This window comes from Citrus clementina, unplaced genomic scaffold (genome assembly GCF_000493195.1).
Source record: "Citrus clementina cultivar Clemenules unplaced genomic scaffold, Citrus_clementina_v1.0 scaffold_4, whole genome shotgun sequence".
NCBI classification, from domain to species: Eukaryota; Viridiplantae; Streptophyta; class Magnoliopsida; order Sapindales; family Rutaceae; genus Citrus; species Citrus x clementina.
In genome coordinates this window covers 22,826,699-22,845,634 of record NW_006262274.1, presented here as the reverse complement: position 1 = coordinate 22,845,634, position 18,936 = coordinate 22,826,699, and the positions used below count along the sequence as shown (strand labels likewise).

The window sequence follows — 18,936 nt, the reverse complement described above, 5'->3', positions numbered from 1 at the left end:
GCATGATCCAGCTAATTATGCAGCGCTCATTGGATTGCTTCGTTTAAAGCCCGCATAAAAATCAGGGATGGTGGGCTGCACAAACAGTGACTAAACCACTTTGGGAGCTCTTTAATCCTCCATTTTATCTGGATGGTGGCGTTCTATCTTACTTCACAACATATATAGCAATAGCATTTACATTGTGAGTTAAAATTTCTGTATAAACCAAAATCATACTCATACATGGTATATCATTCCCACTTCCAGCGTAGATGCATGCGGTACACTTAACGCATACGACGGTACCCTGGTGTTCCTCCTCAAGAACTCATATCCATAATTTATTACAAGCTTCTTTAGTGCACTTGACCCTTGCTTCGCTTTTACGTACGAGTGACCTAATATGTAAGCTATCCCAGCTTCCCTAGCTTCCATAAGTTCCTGTAGTTCTTTCATTGCCTCCCTGTCAATTTTTGGGCTTTCGGGTACAACAAATCGCACTCTTTTCTTCGGTTTGATTTGGGTTGGCGACTGTATCTCTCTTAATTCTGACGTGCCAGGGGAGTCTATGTTTACTATGACATCATCTTCACTCATTTGAATCCCTTCTGTATGGCTAGAGCATGTACCCACAACTGTCATTTTGTCATCATCTTTATACGGATCTTCATTTGCACCATTGATTCCAACACTTCCTGAGCGTATGAACTCTGCAATACTACAGACAAGATCCTTCTCGAATTCCATGTCATCTTTGTGAACATCACGATATCCATATCTTACAATGCACCTATAGATTCTATACTGTCTTGGACCAATATGACCAACTAGGAACCTCTCCTCTGGTCTAACATGAGGAACTGGCACGGATTTAATACAAAGGAAGACTAAAACCTGGTGGAAGGCCGGAAGGTTGGTGACAAAGTGGGAGAAGATTGCAGGGATTCCAGAGACAAGCTCAGTGTGTATGAGGCCAATGCCACGAACCCGTACAATGCCTAGGCTAGGACCTAAACTAAGTAGCCAGTTGATGGAGACCTTGTTTTGCAGATCAAACTCGTACTTTTTGAGGGTGCCATAGTGCCACACACACATGACAATCAGGAAGATAAATGCAAGGGCAATTGGAACCCACGCTCCTTCGAGGAACTTGATGAGAGAAGCTGAGAAGTAAAGAGCTTCAATTGTGCCAAAGAAGAACACAAAACATATTGCGAAAAAGACACTCTTCTGCCAGCATAGGACGATTACTAGAGACATTAGGCAGGTGGTGACCAGCATTACAGTTATGACTGCCAGACCTGTTCCGTAGAGAGCAAATTATTAGGAACACTGTAAAAGAAACAAAAAAACCAAGGTTTTGTTGTTTTTCAGGCAGGGTCGCACCTAAAAAACATATCTCAGGAATATCCATAATGATTCTTATAACCATGTCTCAGGCTGGGGCTTAGATTCATAAAGCTCATATGAAAGACATTTCAATTGAACATAAATGAAAACTGCTTTCCTATCTGTACAACCTGGACATCTGGCCAAACATTCAGCATTACTGTATCATATATTTCTGCTGTTGACTTACCTGATGCATTGCCCATTCGTTTTGTGTCTCTAAAGCCGATAGTAACGGCTAAGCATAATATCATCAAGATCCAATTAATCTCCGGTATGTAGATCTGACCATGGATTTTGGATGATGTGTGGACTATTTTGACTCGTGGGAAGCAACCTAGAGCCGAGCATTGCTTGATGATTGAGAAAGTTCCAGTGATGATGGCCTGACTTCCCACTACTGCAGCAAGAATGGCTATAACTAGAACTGGCCATCTCAGTTTCTCTGCATCAATAATGTGTCCCTTCCAATAAACTAAAACTCACTTATTGTGGAAAACATATAATCATCGTAGAAAATACCTCAAAGTACCTACCTGGTACAGACACATAAAATCCAATTCGGTAATCATTGTCAAGTACATGATGCTGTGATAGATAGGCAGCTTGACCCATGTATGCAAGAATCAAGGATGGATACACCAAAGAGGTGAATGCAATCTGCAGAAATGTAAGTATGCATACCAAATTAATTTCAGATATGGTACTTGAAAGAACAAAAAGAGAACATTCTAATCTAACTTAGTTACGCACCATGCCCTGATTCCTTTCCTAGTTGCATGCATGAACCAAAACTGTCAGGGGCAGCATCTAAATTTGAAAACCATAACAGGGCAAGAGAGAACTAACCAAAACTATGTTAAAGGCAATGACTGGAGACACTTAAGTGGCAAGAGAATATTAACTTCGGATGTAAGAAAAATATTTCCCAAATATTTTAAACACATAATTGGGCCAGCCGTAGTGAAAGGACACACAAGATATGCATATTCATGCCACATAGGCCAGGATTCACCCATCAGATGCGATGGGGAGGCTACTTTATCGGGCAAGCTCATTATAAAACAAGAACACCTTGTAAAGTAGTAAATTTAGGAAAAGAGACTACCAGCATAGGTTCAAGTTATTAAGAGTATACACCTTGATTGACAATTGTGAAAAATGTCCAAGATCAGCAAACATAGCTTCAGAGCCTAGAAAACAAAATTGTGGATTAGGGGTTTGAACAAAACACTTTGCTTGAAAATGGCTTCCCTGTAAAAATCAACTAATCCCATGCAAGTACCTGTTATACACAATAAAATTCCACCCAAGGACATCCAACCTCCTTTCTGAGTTTTCTTCACAAATTTATACATGTAACAGGGAGAAAGTGCTTGATATACATGAGGGTTCCAGTGAAAGATATTATACAGGCCAATGGCACTGATGCATAGAAGCCAAATCAAAACCACAGGTGCAAACAAGAATCCAACCCTGTGTGTGCCATAATGCTGAAGGGCAAACAGGCCTATCAATATGATGCAAGCAACTGGAACTTCTACATCTGCAAAATTATTGAACTTTTCAGAAATTTTATACATTATCCTTCCCATCTTAAGCATACTTTAATACACAATGACTGCAGCAGTTATAGAAACAAATTTAGCTTATCATTTGCGATAACTGGTTTTGGCTCTGTAGAATGTCATATACTCCTCAAATAAACCCTTCAGTGGATGAAATATGCAATTTTAGGGAATTGATGAAGGGAAAGAACATGGCGAAAATGAATAATAAAGTTTTATCATAGGCTTTTTAAGGATTGCAAAAAATTTGAGAAACCAGTACGGAGGTGATAAAACTGACACCCACCCACTAAACTCATAAAACTGCAAACTAGATAGTAACTCCCACGAACACCTGTAATCTTTCAAGTATATATATGTACTCTTTTCTGTGGGTGGTTGAGGAAGCTACAAAATGAAGTCAGTAAGTTTGGAAAACTTTGATAGCAGCTAAAAACATAAAAGTCTGTAAATTAGGCAGCACTAGGAAACAAAAATAACTCTCTGCCAGAAGTTCCAACTAAACGAGATTCTGTTAGAAATAATACAGCGGGGAAAAACACCTCAGAAGACTATGTTGCAGCAAGCCTTATGCTCTCAAACATTGATTTGTCTATTCGTTTCACTTGTCTCAGCGAACTACAAGTAATCAAAACAACCAGGGAAAAGACAAGGATCTTACACTTGTGATGCTCCTTGGCCGTGGAAAGCTCAAGCCCTGACACTGCAGAAAAAACTGCACAAACAAAATGAAAAATCAAACAGTCAGATTGGCTTTTAGAGACTCAATCCTCAAAAAAAAAAAAAAACAAAATGTCAGAACAAAACAAAGCAAACCCCACGATTACCAGAAAGAGCTGGAGTGAGCACACCATCACCAATCACCATACATGTCCCAATCAATGTCAATACAAGCAAAAATCTCTGCAACACCCTATAACTCTCTAAAGTGGATTTCAACTTTGAGCCAAAACTACTTTTTGGTCCCAAACTACTAACATCCTTCTTATACTCACTGAGTTCCTCATCAGCCAACTGGCCATTAGGCAGTGAGTTAACTCGGGCATGTCGACACAGCAAAGAATACAAAGCAAAAGTTCCTCCTTCACCATTATCATCAGCTCTAAGCACTATAAACACATACTTAAGCAAAGGAACCAGAGTTAAAGTCCAAAAAATGAAAGATAAAGCTCCAAATATTTCTTCGTTTGTCTCTGAGTGTTTAATATCTTCAGCAAATGTACTTTTGTAGACATATAATGGTGAAGTGCTTAAATCTCCGTAGACAACCCCAAGACTTTGATATGCTAAAGTTAACACCGTTCTCCAAGATTCTTTCTGCAACAAAAACAATAATCGTATTAAATAAACCAATTGGCTTTACAATAAAAATTAGCAATCAAATGCATTTTACTGAAAGAAAAGTATTTTTTTCCCCCGAAAAAATAAAAAAAGCATAAAACTAATGCATATGCTGTGATTATGGAACTGAAATGAGTTTATTGTAAATACAGTATATGAATAATGAATGCGTCTGCAACAAAGACTAAAATTGCGCTGTGAAACTGAAATGAACAATCAATACAAAACATCTCACCTTAACAAGATTCTGATAAACCCCAGTTTCCCGATCCATCACGGCAGTCTCAACAGCTCAAAACATTCATTTTTGCAGAGAAAGGAAGAAATTCAAGGCACACCCCAAATGCAAAAAGACCATCTCCAGTATGTTACTGTGTGAAAGGATTGATTTTTTTTTAGGTAATAACACAATAGAGATTGTTAATTTATTAAATAAGTAGTCAATGTAGTCACGTCGACAGCAGTTGAACAACCTTCAGAAGAGACATTCGAGTAAGAAATCCCAAAACCAAAACCAAAAAACCAAAGCCAAAGCCAAAAAAAAAAAAAGTATTTAAAAGTAAGCAAAAGGTGAGGAGGGGCACCTAGACTTAAAATCAGGACATGAAAAGGGTTATAATAATATGAGAATATATTGCGTGAGGCTCACAGAGAGACACAGAGAGTTTTGTTTTTTGTTTTCTGAAAACAAGTTAAGTTCCTCCCCCACTTGGCGCTGAAGGGCCAACACGAAGTTCAAAGGCCAATACGAAGTTCAAGTGTGCAATATGACTCACTGAAACTGACATATCTTGTTGTCAGTGTCACCTTTCCTTCAAATTTTCACCAACCACTTTAATAACTCCGCCGTTTCTACCCATCGAAAAAGAATTGGATGATATAAACAAAAGACGATCAGCAGAGAAAGATATTTGATTCGATGTCACGCAATATTTGCAACTTGGGTAAATGTTAAAAAAATAAAAAAAAAATTGCATTGCTTCGATCGTTTGAGGTTTTATTTCAACAATGGAAATTATCAATTTACCTCTTTTTTTCTCTTTTTGATATATCAATTTATCAGTAAGGAATTTTGACAATAGTTCAAAACTTTGTAACTTTTTTATTTCGTCAATTTATCACTAAAAAGTGAACACTATTAGTAAAATTCATGGGAATATTTAAATTTCTTTAGGCCAAAATGATGCTATTTTCATAATAAGAAGTTAAGAACTCACAGATATGGTTTCTCAAAAAGACATTTGGTACCTGTTCAATTTTCCTAGTTAATTTTAATTTATTCAAGTCGATAAATATATTAGCTTTTGGACTCAATTATTCTTTTTTTAACTTATTATAGGGTAATTTTGTAAATAAATAATTGTGTGTGTGTGTGTATAATTGCTCATTTTCAATGACAACATTATCTTTTTAATTTACACATCTCCATGGGCAATATAGACTTTAACTATATAGATTATATTAAATATCTTGTTACATTTAAAGGTTCAGTAATAAATTGATAAAAAAAATGAAATTGGTATGAATAGTTGTATCTCAACTAATGTAACATATAACATATATATCGTAATAAAACTATCTTCATGTACTCCATCAACTATATATATAGTTAATTCGAAACATGTTTATAAGAGTACTTGTCAACACTTTTCATTTATAAGACTAAAATTATAGTAAATTAATTTCCTTTTCATTTATTTAAAAAAAAAAAGTGCCATTTAACCTATGATTTTATAATGGTCTGTGACCTGAGGTCGGTACAACCCGACTTTTGTTTAATCACCAATTGTCATCAAATACGATAATAAATTTATTGAAAAATGTTTTAAAAAAAAAAAAAAGAGAAAGAAAGAAAGAAAGAAAGAAAAGAGAGAAATTGGGAGAAGGAGAGCAATCCTTGATAAGAGCACTGTCGGTTCATATAATTGAAACTTTATATAAAAGTGATAGTAATTTAAAAACAGAATAAGTAGCTTTTTCAATGGTGACTTACGTAATATTATGCAACAAGATGGTCAAAATTCTGCTTTAAAGTTGAGTTCACTCTTCTTGTATTTATTGCCAAGTTGTGGTGGGGTGTCACCTACCATTATTATTATTATTATTACATTGTAAAACGACTTGAACCACATTTTCTTCATTTTATTGTTTTCAAAACCAGCCAGCCGGCAACGCTGTCCCTCCTATTCTCCACGAACAGTACATAGAAATTCAAATACAATTGTATATATGTTTTTTTTTTCATATGCCGACTCCTCCTCATTGCTTTTGTTTGTTTTATTGCACAAGAGGAAAGCAATTTATCATCAAATCTATTGTGTTAATCAAATCCACGGCGTCTAAACTCTATAATAATCTTACATTGATTATTGATATGTTAATTGTTAGATCACGGATGTATAATTTTAATTTAGGTATAAATATGTGTGGATGGATCTCTGTCAGCCACTGTCTCGTATTGTTGGCTTTTTATAACCCTAAAATGGGATCCTAAAAGAATCATTCCATGTTTAGGCAGGCTCTGGATGCTCCTTTTGCTAAGTAACACCAGCTGTCTTTCCACCACTCAAACAAATTATTTTCTTCCGAATTTGCAAATCTACGAAAGCAACTCTTCAATTATATACAACAACCCCCCAACTAGCCAGTCTCATAATTAATTAATTGGCCGTACTTGATCAATAATATATTCATAAATTATTGAACTCTATTAAAGAGACAAAAGTCTATAAGTTTTCCTTGAGGTAATTCTCATATACAATTAACTAGAACTGGGCTAATTGTTTTACATTTTCGTTAGGGTTTCATACATATGTATACACACACACACACACACACATATAAATAAACACACATAATTTGCAACTGGGGCGGCTATATTTTATGTTCGAAATATTACAGTAAAGAGGAATCATCTTCTTACGGATGATGCAGATTAAATTGGACCATGCATGCAGGTAGGAAAAGTCTGGAGAAAAGAGAGGGCAAAAAATCTATCCCTACCTTTACTTTCACGACAACAACATAAATGAAAGAAAAAGTCACTTCGAATACAAATGTCTAGAGAGTTCCAGGCACCACTACTGGCAAGTAGTAGCACCCACCTCAACTTTTTGCCCTACTTGATCCTTCTTCTGGCCACAAAGAGAAAGGAGGAGGGGAAAAAAAAAAAGTTTTCTTCGCTGGATTTTTGTGAATTCAATTATCTTTCTTTGTCTTGGGTTATTAGAAACCAACAAGAGAATGGAAATATTATACGTACATGTGTTGCACGTGTCAATTATTGTACGTTGATCATTGCTCAATAGTGGCTTTTTTTTTTGGTTTGGTGGTGGATTTTTGAAGAGAAAGGGATAATATATAGTTGTTAAATTGGGTTCAGCACCTGGATTAATTCCATTAGCCAGGGGTTTGCCGTTCGAAAATAAAAGCGATGATGAAAAAGATAACGGGGTATGGCCATGATAAAAGGTGTTCACATGTGTTGAAAGAAATGAGAATGCTTCGATTAGAATATTAGTCAAATCATTCGCATTCATTATCTTATACAAAATTAGATAAAGAGATTCCTTCGACTCGTTGGCCCTTTTTTTTTTTTTTATTACACGAGACTATTGTTTAAATTACAATTCATATTATATGAGATTATAATTGATATTTATAAATCAGATTATTATTGAGACCAACTTACATCAAATGCTAATGGAGCGCTGCCTAAATTTTAACCCTCACAAATATTTAAGGGATGTTTACTTCTCACATTTGGGTAAGGGAGAAGACTATCTTCACTCAAATTTAATTGAGGAAGAAAATACCCTCACAATATATTTGTGGGGGTTCGAACTCCTTAGCTTATATATACGTATCTCATCTTTTTTTTTTTTTTGCTTGTTGGCATGTCATCGAATTAATCAATTGTTTTTTTTTTCTCACTTTATTTTAATATCCTCATTAAAAGTTAAATCGCATCCCTAATAAACGTTTTTCAGGCGATTTACGTGTGTGTGCGCGCGCGCCACCTCGTGGTTCGTGCATGCTTTGGAACAAAAGTCAAAACCACGAGGCAGCGTGATTTGTTGCCAGTCAATGCACGATGAGACTTAATTAGACTAGAGATACAAATATTAAGATCCACGTGTTTCACAAATTGCAAGCTAATCCTGAAAATTTTTTTTTTGTCTTTTATTATTTTGTCTCTATAAATTTTTATTGATCAGCGATGGGTTTACCAGATTAAGGATTAAATAATTAAGAGACAAAAGAAAGTTAACGGTTTCTTAATAGTAGAAGAGGTTTTGAACTTTTGATAGGGAAGATATATTTATTGAAACACAATTGGGGGTTTAATCAATTTCACTAATTACAAACCATTTTGTAACTTGACTCGCCCTCATGGTATCATAATCGAGTTTATCTACACATTTTGATTATAAATATCGATCAGTAGATTGATGTGATATCTATTAAAATAAAATAAAAAAGTAATTAAAATCATCCTTAAACATACAAATATTTTAACATACCTTAACTAATGCAAAGGTCGTAACAGATAACAAAGTGATTTTTGTGATGTCAGATTATTAGCTGGAGCTAAGAGTTAGGTTTGTGTCCTTATTAAGTGTGTACAAAAGTAAGTTTTAAAAAATTATTTCAATTCACCTACACCGTCTTAAGGATATACATATAATAAAATTAAGGAAATGTCTATTTTATAACTACTTTAAGATAGAGCACAAAAGTAGAACAATCATATACATAAAGTGATAAAGATTAAAAAAATTATAAATTTGATCGTGTAGTTATGAAAATATATTCCATCTTAGAGCTGTTCTAACATAACCAAATCTATTAATTAATTACCAATTAAGTAATAGACAAAAGCACGTAAACTTTGCAGCTTTTTGGCATGTTTAAGCATGGCCAAACTCAGCTAATCAGCATTAAACAAACATTATCACATAAAGCTCAAATCGCTGTCTTGTGTTAGGTCATTTCCATTTCTACTTAATAAATTCCTTAAGGAAATAATTTTAAGGGCTTAGAATTCTTTCCCACCTTTTTCTTTTTTATAAGAAGGAAAAATTATAATATGCGTGCTGCTTGACCTAATTTTAATTTAAACTCACTAGCTAGTTAGACTTGGCTATTACGTACCAAACGCATCCAAATAAATTAAGATTCTACATCTATCAACTCTTTGGGTATGCGATTTATTTATTTATTTGTTTTTTGAGTTGAAGTTTTTGTTTTTTGTTTGAAACCCTAGCTACCTAGGGCAAAGTTGGATGCCAACTACACACAGAATATGCTATCTCGCTCTCCCGGTCTCCCCCTAATAAGAAGCTTCAAGTTTGCTGCTATATGTTTAATTTCAAAGTAAAGGTGAAGAACTTTAATTATTATTGTTACTTATTCCCCTTCCCCCCCCCCCCCCCCCCACCCAAAAAAAGACGGTCTTGTCCCTTGATCAAGACAAGTTAACTAAATGTTACGTAAATTGTTTCGTTTGTTATTTATTTATTTTATAAATGAGTCGATTATTTGTTTACAAGCAACAGATTCTTGATATATATATATATATATATATATAACAGAGAGAGAAATTCTTAAAAATGTCAATGTCGTCTCGCCAATAAATTAGAGAATCCACACTAAATAGACAGCCATATATATCTAATTGATTATGATCATGTGTATCATTCACGGAAGCACTAAATATCATTGATTGATTAGTAATAATGTGTAGTTTGATGATGTATCAAACTTCTTATTCACTTATTTGAAGATTGAACTTTGAAGAGGAAGCATGACTTGCATCATGAATTGAATGGCTGAATGATAAAGGCGTCCATTAAAAGTCCTGGACCCAATGGTCCTTAATTTGACTTGACCATTGAACCAATTTTTTTTTTTTATTATATGAGATTATTGCTCAGATTATAACTCATATTATATGAGAGTATAATTGATATTTACAAATCAGATTATTACTGAGACCAGCTTATATCAATGCTAATGGAGCTCTACCCAAATTTTAACTCTCACAAATATTCGAGGGATATTCACTCCTCACTCATGGGTAAGGAAGAAGACTACATTCACTCAATTTTTAATTGAGGAAGAAAATACCCTCACAATACTTTTGTGGGGGTTTGAGCTGCTGCTCTCCAAGTTGGAGGGCAGCAGCTCTGACCACTTGGCCAAAGGCCGAATGGCTACCATTGAACCACTTGGAATACGTACATTGGACTGCAAACCGAGACAGTAGCTAGCCACCCCCACGGCCACACCCACTGGCTTATTTATCCCCACCACATCAATGAAACTTTCAATGTATCAATTTAAAATCAACAAACCTATTGTAATTTCATTTTCAATTTCTCCTTTTTTAGAGTTTTTCTTTTTCTTTTCTTTAATAATAAATAAAAATAAAAATATGATGAAAATTAAGTTGCCTTTACCGGATATAACGCGACACTAATTGTGCAATCCATTGTCTAGATCTAGACTCCACATATAATAAATAATATAGTCTAGTTATTATATATTAATAATATAAGGCCATGGACAAAATAATAATAGATCAAGTTCGAGCGTGCACATCTTCATCGGTACTATCAATTAATTTAATGACGTTAATGTTACACGAAATCAAACGAATGGGACTCCTGCACATCTCGACGACGCGTGTCGAAGCATAGCGGGTTGAATTGGGCCCATTATCCAGATCCATAGCCCAAATGAGTGTCCACGAATGGGACGGGGCACTTTCTTTTCTTAACATTACAATAATTTAGCTAATTATAGTTTGCATTATTTGTCATTTTGCACAGTTAAAGAAGGATTCTAGTAGTATAATTATTATTATAATATTATTTATACAGGTATATTCAATTCTTGACCCTCAAAACATACCAAAAACTGAACAGGCCTTTGCATGTTTTATTCAAAATTTTCAGGCTTACCAATTACATTTATTAATTTTCTATGATAACGTGTGGTTTGCTGAAAATTAATTTCGATTAGTCAAATCTATAAGCAATTAAACAACCAGTATTTTGGGTTCATAAACAGAGTTTCTACAAAGTCATGCAAACTGGAAAGTCCCATTAAAAGACAACCGTCCATTTTAAAGCTTGGTCCTACTTAAAATTATTATTCAGTTTACATATAAATTATCCAGAAGTTGGGCGATCAATTGAAAAACGTAACTAAAATGTATTTCATAAAATAAATAAGAGCAAATCTGAAGAGTTCTCTTACCGCACAGTTTGAATATTAATCTCCTATATGCCAGATGTACGTACTACCTTTTATAGAACTATCAAGTATCTTAATACTGGGGCGTTGAATGTCCATCTCTTTTCAGTTTTCGTGATGTTGATGTACGAAAGAATAGAGTCCTTGCGGGACAAGGAAGCCCAGGAATGCTGCTTGCTTCAGCTTTTGGGACTTGCCTTCTGTTAACGGAATTGAAATTGATTGCAATCATAAAGTTACTACGATAAGACATAAAAGAGGCAGAAAGAAGCAAAAGCATTTTGTTTATGCCTGCTTTTCAGATTTGCTTTCCAACTCCAGACAAGAGCAAAAAAAAAAGAGTGCATTTCAGAGTCGTTGAGAAATGTAGTCCTCCTAAGATATGCTAATGCCATTTCAACATTCTACTCATGTCATACATGACACTTGATACATACAATATAATGCTCTAGGCTGACTTTAGCATGGACTTTCTTAACTTGATTGGAAAACCATTTATGAAAATAGAACTGTATGCATGCATTCAATCAAACTGCTGATAAGAGGTGCAAAATGTTTATTTTTGCAGTCCTTAACCCTATTTTCCCATAAATATTCATCAAGGGGTAATATAGAGATCCAATACATAAAAAAAAAAAAAAAATGGGAAGAATCGTACAGGTGACAAACCAAATCAGACCATGTATGTCATCCCAACTTGCAGGATGTTCATGTGAGGTACACTCATATTCGCAGTACCTGCTCTGCAGTTCCTCCTTAAGAAGGCATAGAAGTAGTTTATAACCAGTTTCTTAAGGAAAAATGATTTCTTTTTTGCTCTCACATCCCCATGTGCAAGCAAATATGTAAATCCTGAATCAATTGCTTCTCTAAGAGCTGAAAGCTCATATTCTAGACTAGGGTCTTCGTCCAATGCCATGACACTAGACGGCAATGCTGATGTAGTTTCTTCCGAGGCAGAAGTTCCTGATTCATCAAATCTCCTATCATGCATCAGTGGAATCTTAAGCTCCTCAGTACCGTAAGTACCTGAAGCTTCAGGATCCCTTGAGGCCACAGAAACACTATCTAAACCTGACTCGAGTAAGTTTCTCTCCAGGGCAAGATCTTGAGCCTCCTTTCTCAGAAATTTCTCAAGACTCGCAACTAAGAGTTGCTCAAATACATGGTGATCTTCCTTGCGGACATCTTTGTAACCATACCTAGTGACACACCGGAACATATGGTAGTCTTTCGGGCCCACTCTTCGAAACAGAAACCTTTCCTCAAGAGGGACCATTGGAACAGGGACATATTTGATACAAACAAACACTATCGTGGAGTGGATAGCTGGAAGGCTAAGCAGGAACTGCCCGAAAATTGACGGAATACCTTGGACAAGCTCATTATATAACAATCCAATTCCTGGGACTCTTACAGTCCCTAGGGTGGAGCCAAGATCAAGCAAGAAGTCCATGGATATCTTCTCCCTGACCTCACTCCGATATTTCAACACACTGCCATAGTTCCAAATGTACATCACACAGAGAAAGACAGAAGCAAAAGCAAGTGGAAGCCAACCGCCCTCTGCGATTTTCGATAGAACTGCAGACATGTAGAGGAGCTCCACTGATCCAAAAACAAGTGGGAAACATAGCACCAGCAATAAGTTGGTCTGCCAGATTAGAAGCATCACAATTGTAACCAAGGTGCTGCTCACTAACATCACACCTACTTCAGCTATGCCTGCAAGAACAATTTAAATTGCATCACCAAAAAGTTACCACTGTAGTGTTAGTACTCGCTTCAAAAATTAGGGTATGCCAAATTCATGATTGCTATGTACATCTATTAAAAACCTTAAATATTCTGAAAGTGAAAAAAAAAATGACATATTATTGTAAGAGGGATACTTAACCATATGCATTGGCAATATCTGTAGTGCTCTGAAAAATGGAAACTACAACAACGCACATGATCATCAAAAACCAATTGATTACAGGGATGTATATTTGGCCCATTCGCTTTCTTGATGTATGAATTATCTTCAGCCTTGGGAAGCATCCAAGGGCCATGGCCTGTTTGATGCATGAAAATGTAGCGGATATCATAGCTTGGCTGGCAATCATGGCAGCAAGGGCGGCTAATACAAAGACCGGCCAAAAAAGACTATCTGTTTGTTCAAAATTTAGAAATTCAAAAGAGTCAAAATATTAGAGCTTAGTTATATACATCTTTCACTAAGTTACAACTTGAAATGACGGGAATTTAAGCAGTCATAAGGTTGGCTAACGTCACCTGGCACAGAATCGTAGAATATTCTGTTTGCAGAATCAGGGTATTTCATCAAATATGCAGCTTGGCCCATATAAGCCAAGAGAAGACAGGGAAACACAACAAGAGTGAAAGCAATCTGCATAACATTTTAGTTTTAGTAAAGAAATCCTTGAAAAATTAGAGTTGAGATAAAGTAGAAGCAAACCTGTATGGCTTTTACTGAGAAATGGCCTAGGTCAGCAAACATTGCTTCAGCCCCTGCAATGACATAAAAGACATGTTACATGATAAAATTGGAGCCTTTTTCTACAATTATGCGGGAAATTAAAATATTATTGTTATTTTTTTTAATTTCTACACTTCCTTGTCAAGCTTTCACAAGAAAAACCTCAAGCTAATAAACTAATAAACTTGGGCTCAGTCAAAAAACATAGATTTAAAATAAACTTCCGTATATTTTATGCAACAGCAGAATTGCTTCGCCCCCATATTACATTTGCAGCCTTAGTGTTTCAGTAACACCCAAGTTAAGTCACAGGTGGTCTAGCCTACTCAAAATGGTAACCAAAAGGTAATGTTCTTGACAAGATCAGCCAAAAAGATTGGCAAATTTTAACACTATCAAGTTCTACTGCTTTACTTCTTAATCTAAGAAATGTGAGGATCTACATCAGGCTGGTAAGCTAATTCAAGAAATATCATGAAGATATGGTGATTCACCAGCATTATACATGCTTTAAAGGTGAAGCATACCCGTAATGCACAGAACGCAGCCACCGAGAGCTGACCATGCATCTTTGCCGTTCTTCTTGAAGAAAAGATAAATGTAAATTGGATTGAACGCCCTTACAACAGAAATGTCGTACTTAACTAGGTTGTAAAGTCCAATTGATCCCAATGAGAAGAACCACAAAGCAAGTACTGGAGCAAACATGAAACCCACTTTACCAGTCCCAAACCGCTGTATGCTGAACAATGCCACAAGGATTATAATTGAAACAATAACAAGAGCACCTGCAAATAAATCCATCTGACTAAACATCACCTTGTTTAGAGTTTGAAATATTAGAAGTTTATAGCCAAAAGATTCATCAAATGGATACTTGTCATAAAATTATTCTATCAGAGTACAAGCTGAGATTAGAAAGCAAGACTACCTAGATTATTCAGCAATTCAACTTAAGGAACTGAACCACAAACACATGGATGGGCAACATGCATACAATGCAGTAGATTTGAGGAGAATTCTTGCCAAAAGTTGTTATTTGGCTGAATGAAGCTAAGCAGCGGGCCTATATGCAACCACAAAGACATCCTACACCGAAATCTTACAATAATTGCCCCATCCAAATTCTTGTACACCAGCTTTCAGTTTATTTATTTCTATCATTTATTTATTTGGGTAGTTGGGCTGGTTAAGTGCTTTTTGGTTCTCTTTCCTACATAATCTAGGAAATCAAAGAAAGAAAAGTGTCCCTAGATGAACACAAAAGAAAGAAAGATACCCACTTTCACCAAATCCACGTATTTCACCCTGCAGACCACTCACAGCAGACATCACTGCAAGGAGAAAAATAATTACATGTTAGCAAAATCTGAGGCAATTTATGTGAAATCAGTGTATATCCCATATCTCAATTCCAGTACATAAGGAATTCCAGGAAGCCGTTATTACTAATCCGACTTCTAAAGAGAAACAACAGTGGACACAACTTTCCATTGATCAACATAGTTTTTTTTGCTGAAACTAGGGAGTAATTGAATAGTAACAGCCTCCATCAACAAGAAAAAGAAAGATAAAATGAAAAAAAAAAACATTATTGTGACAAAGAAGATGGTTCTTCCATGGGTATGTTCCACACTATTTCAGGTGACTTCTTCTTGTATGCAGTTCGCTGAGTTTTGTGATTTCATCTTCCTTATATATCAGCTAAGATACTTGGAATTATGCTGGTTAATTATAGCTAGATGTAACTTAAAATTTTGAAGGTCTTCTGTGATGCTAATTACAAAAAAACTTGGTTCAAACCATCTCCTTTAATACTGAGTTGCAGAGCAGCTTCGCAGCTACATTGGTTATAGCCTGAAACCCTGAGTGATCTTATGCTTCAAATGGAGAATCATTATATAAGTTTATCCAGTAAAGAATGCTAACTATTATAACAATTAAACCAAATTTAAAAATGATTGCATCAAGTAAAATTTAGATATTCCTGAAAATTACAATTCCAGTATTTTAGAAATATTTGCAGCATGTAAGCCACAAGATATGGAAACCAGAACCTGACATTGCTGAAAATTACAATTCCAGTATATTAGAAATATTTGCATCATGTAATGAAAACCAGAACCTGATATTGCTGGAGTAAGAATCCCGTCTCCTATGATCAGGGAAGTTCCCATCAGAACCAACAGCAGTAGAAGGGTTTTCAATGATGATGTTCTTTCCAAAATGTCTTTTAATTGTAAAGCCCTTTCCAACTCTGGGGTGGGCAGCTTAAGCCTAAAACTTGAGATCTGTTCATCAGCTGGCTGACGATTTGGCAGCATGTTAACCTTTGCATACCTAGAAATCAGTGAGTACAATGCAAATGTTCCTCCTGAAATTAGAATTACTGACTAGTTAACAAAATTATCAAATAGACTAATTGCATATTAAGGCATAGAAGAAAAATGACTATGGTAGGAAACTCTAACCTTCTCCATTATCATTGGCTTTGAGCACTACGAAAACATATTTGGCTAATGGAATAAGAGTAATTGTGTACATCACCAGCGATAAAGCCCCCAAGACATCAATTTCTGTCTCAATTTGCACTTTGCTGAACACATCGCTGTAGACATATAAAGGGCTTGTTCCCATATCACCATACACCACACCAAGAGTTTGAAATGCTAAAGCAAGAGTGTGCCAAACAGAAACATCCTGACTCATTAAAGTAAAGTAGTTTAGTAAGAGCTGAGATTGTACATTTATCTGACATGTAAATTCTTTCATTATTGGGCTTAGCAAAACAACAGATGCACGCGCATAGGAGCATTGAATACACGAGAAGCTTTCCATCTTTTTAACAGCCTGTATGTTGTGTATTCTTGACAGAGATTGTCAATTATGGCATGGGTGGAAATTAAGTGAAGATGTCATAAACTACTTCATCCATGCATCAATCCACACAACTCTAAAATTCTAATTTTTGTGATTGGAACGCAGTGTTTGCTCTCTACACAGTGTTTGCTCTCTACATCCGGATTGCTAATGGTGCTTCATAACAAAGCCACTGCTGCTGTTTTAGTTATAAAACAATCAAGCATTTACTAAAATTTGATGCCCTTTACACAAAGTTGAGAACTCAAGAAGTTCTGCCATACCAAGCTGGATTGAGCACTCTTATTCGCACTACCAAGTACCAACCACTCTCACATGTTTTGGGAACTCTCAAACCTCAAATATGCACAAATATAAACATCTTAAGGAAAATAGTCAACTTCCAAAAAAACAGAAAGCAGGGTGATGCTGGTCAAATCGGTGCACTTTCTGTCCAGTATTGTTGGAGTCCAATTCAACCTTACATTCTAATAACTCGTGTTCTTCTTTAAAGAACTAAAAGTTCAGTTCCAAAATCCCAGATGAAAATTGGCTCCGGTTTCAGAAAATCCATCAGAATTAAATAACAACACTTATAAGACACAAAATCAAGAATAATGAAAAATAATTTTTTTTTGGCAGAAAATGTCAACTCTAACAAACAAGAAGCCTTCAGTGAAATTAAATCATTAAACAAAGAACTGATAATTGAAAAAGTGAATGACCTTAGAGTGGTCACCAAATGCACCAGCTATCTCCATTGCTTCAACATCCAAAGAATCATATTTAGGCTTCTTCACTAGCCTCCTTCTCATAGACCCATACCCTTCTCTCGCTCCGTTTTCTTCAGACAAAGACCACGGAGGCGACTCTGAGTCAACCTCGCTTCCATCCACCCATCTTGACTCACCGCCACCGCCACTACCAACACTTGTCAGCAACCTCACGCTACTCTCTTCAATCTTATCTTCTTCCTCCATTTCTCCCCCGACCCTTCAATACCTTTTGTTTGTTTCAAGCACTTGTTTTTCAGCTTCAATCCTCAAAAATTCTCAAACATCAATCCTGGACCTTCGCGTTAAAAGAATGACAAAAAAAAAAAAAAAAAAATCTCTCTTGATTGTTTAACTGAGCTTCGTTGCAGAACTGTGATTTGGCAAGAAACAAGGACAACATCAAATCACCAATCAAACCGGCAGGACGGGGGTTACAGTTATAGGATGAGAATGAGACAGACAATTTTTTTTTTATCTAATTCTCATTATTTTCTTTTAATCATGTAATTAGTAGAAAGTTAGAAACCATAACTCCCGAGCTCACTGCCCAACTTATTTTAATTTTTATATAAATAAATAAATAAAAATATCAACTATTTTCCTGCAGATGAGATATTATTGATTATATGCGAATCATTTCCCCGCTTCAAGTACTCTGAGACGGTGACGTAAAGGACAAAGTCAATAAGATTTTGGATGACGAGAGATTCAATCATGCAATGGGCGAATGGGTGCACGAGAAATTCTGTGCTACCCCATATCTTTTTCTGGCCCGTTTCAGACATCATTGCATTGGTAATAAGTGTCCATAATTTCACGCCCACCTTGCAAATTCTTATTATACTTGAATATCATTTTAAATAATGATATTATAATTAAAAATCTAAAAACATTTATAATACTTAAAAGACTAATTCAGATTATTAATTTTTTTATATGACTTCATTATTAGCTGACAAATAATTAAAAGGCCATAGAACAATATTTTTAGGTCCAATTTTTATTCTAATATGACAAAACTTGTACTTTCATTCCTATACTAAAATATATCTAACCTACTAACAATCAAGAAATATATCTATTCAACACATATTTGTTAAAACTACTTTCAAGCGAATCTGATAAAATTATTTCAATACTCGTGGGCGACTCCTTTTTAAACTGCAGAAGGAAAAAAAAATTAAAAAAAGTTCTGAATTTCAATATATTAATCTCGTGCCCACGTCAATTGTTTGCATGATGAAAATTGCTAGCTTTCGTAGTAGAATGTGGGGGTTTC

The 18,936-nt window shown here is 35.5% G+C and overlaps 2 protein-coding genes across 4 annotated transcripts; both read right to left on the bottom strand.

Annotated features, from left to right (window-relative positions):
• Positions 1-176: 176 nt before the first annotated feature.
• On the bottom strand, positions 177-5,125 carry LOC18044245 (potassium transporter 6). The gene is made up of 8 exons (XM_006438371.2): positions 4,516-5,125; positions 3,767-4,256; positions 3,601-3,654; positions 2,657-2,917; positions 2,512-2,564; positions 1,908-2,031; positions 1,562-1,816; positions 177-1,283 (listed from the first exon to the last, which is right to left on the bottom strand). Exons 1-8 carry the CDS (start codon positions 4,552-4,554, stop codon positions 220-222), a joined length of 2,340 nt encoding a protein of 779 aa, XP_006438434.1. The 5' UTR covers positions 4,555-5,125; the 3' UTR covers positions 177-219.
• A 6,956-nt stretch (positions 5,126-12,081) lies between these two features.
• Positions 12,082-18,227, bottom strand: LOC18044244 (putative potassium transporter 12). 3 transcript variants are annotated; one of them, XM_006438369.2, is made up of 9 exons: positions 17,607-18,227; positions 16,494-16,722; positions 16,148-16,396; positions 15,306-15,356; positions 14,550-14,810; positions 14,002-14,054; positions 13,818-13,932; positions 13,438-13,692; positions 12,082-13,265 (listed from the first exon to the last, which is right to left on the bottom strand). In XM_006438369.2, the coding sequence occupies exons 1-9, from the start codon at positions 17,859-17,861 to the stop codon at positions 12,214-12,216; spliced, it is 2,520 nt and encodes an 839-aa protein (XP_006438432.1). In that variant the 5' UTR covers positions 17,862-18,227; the 3' UTR covers positions 12,082-12,213. The 3 variants fall into 3 exon arrangements, with proteins under 3 accessions (XP_006438432.1, XP_024041404.1, XP_024041403.1); XM_024185636.1 differs by having other exon boundaries at positions 16,494-16,630; positions 17,607-17,695; XM_024185635.1 differs by lacking the exon at positions 14,550-14,810.
• Positions 18,228-18,936: the final 709 nt, after the last annotated feature.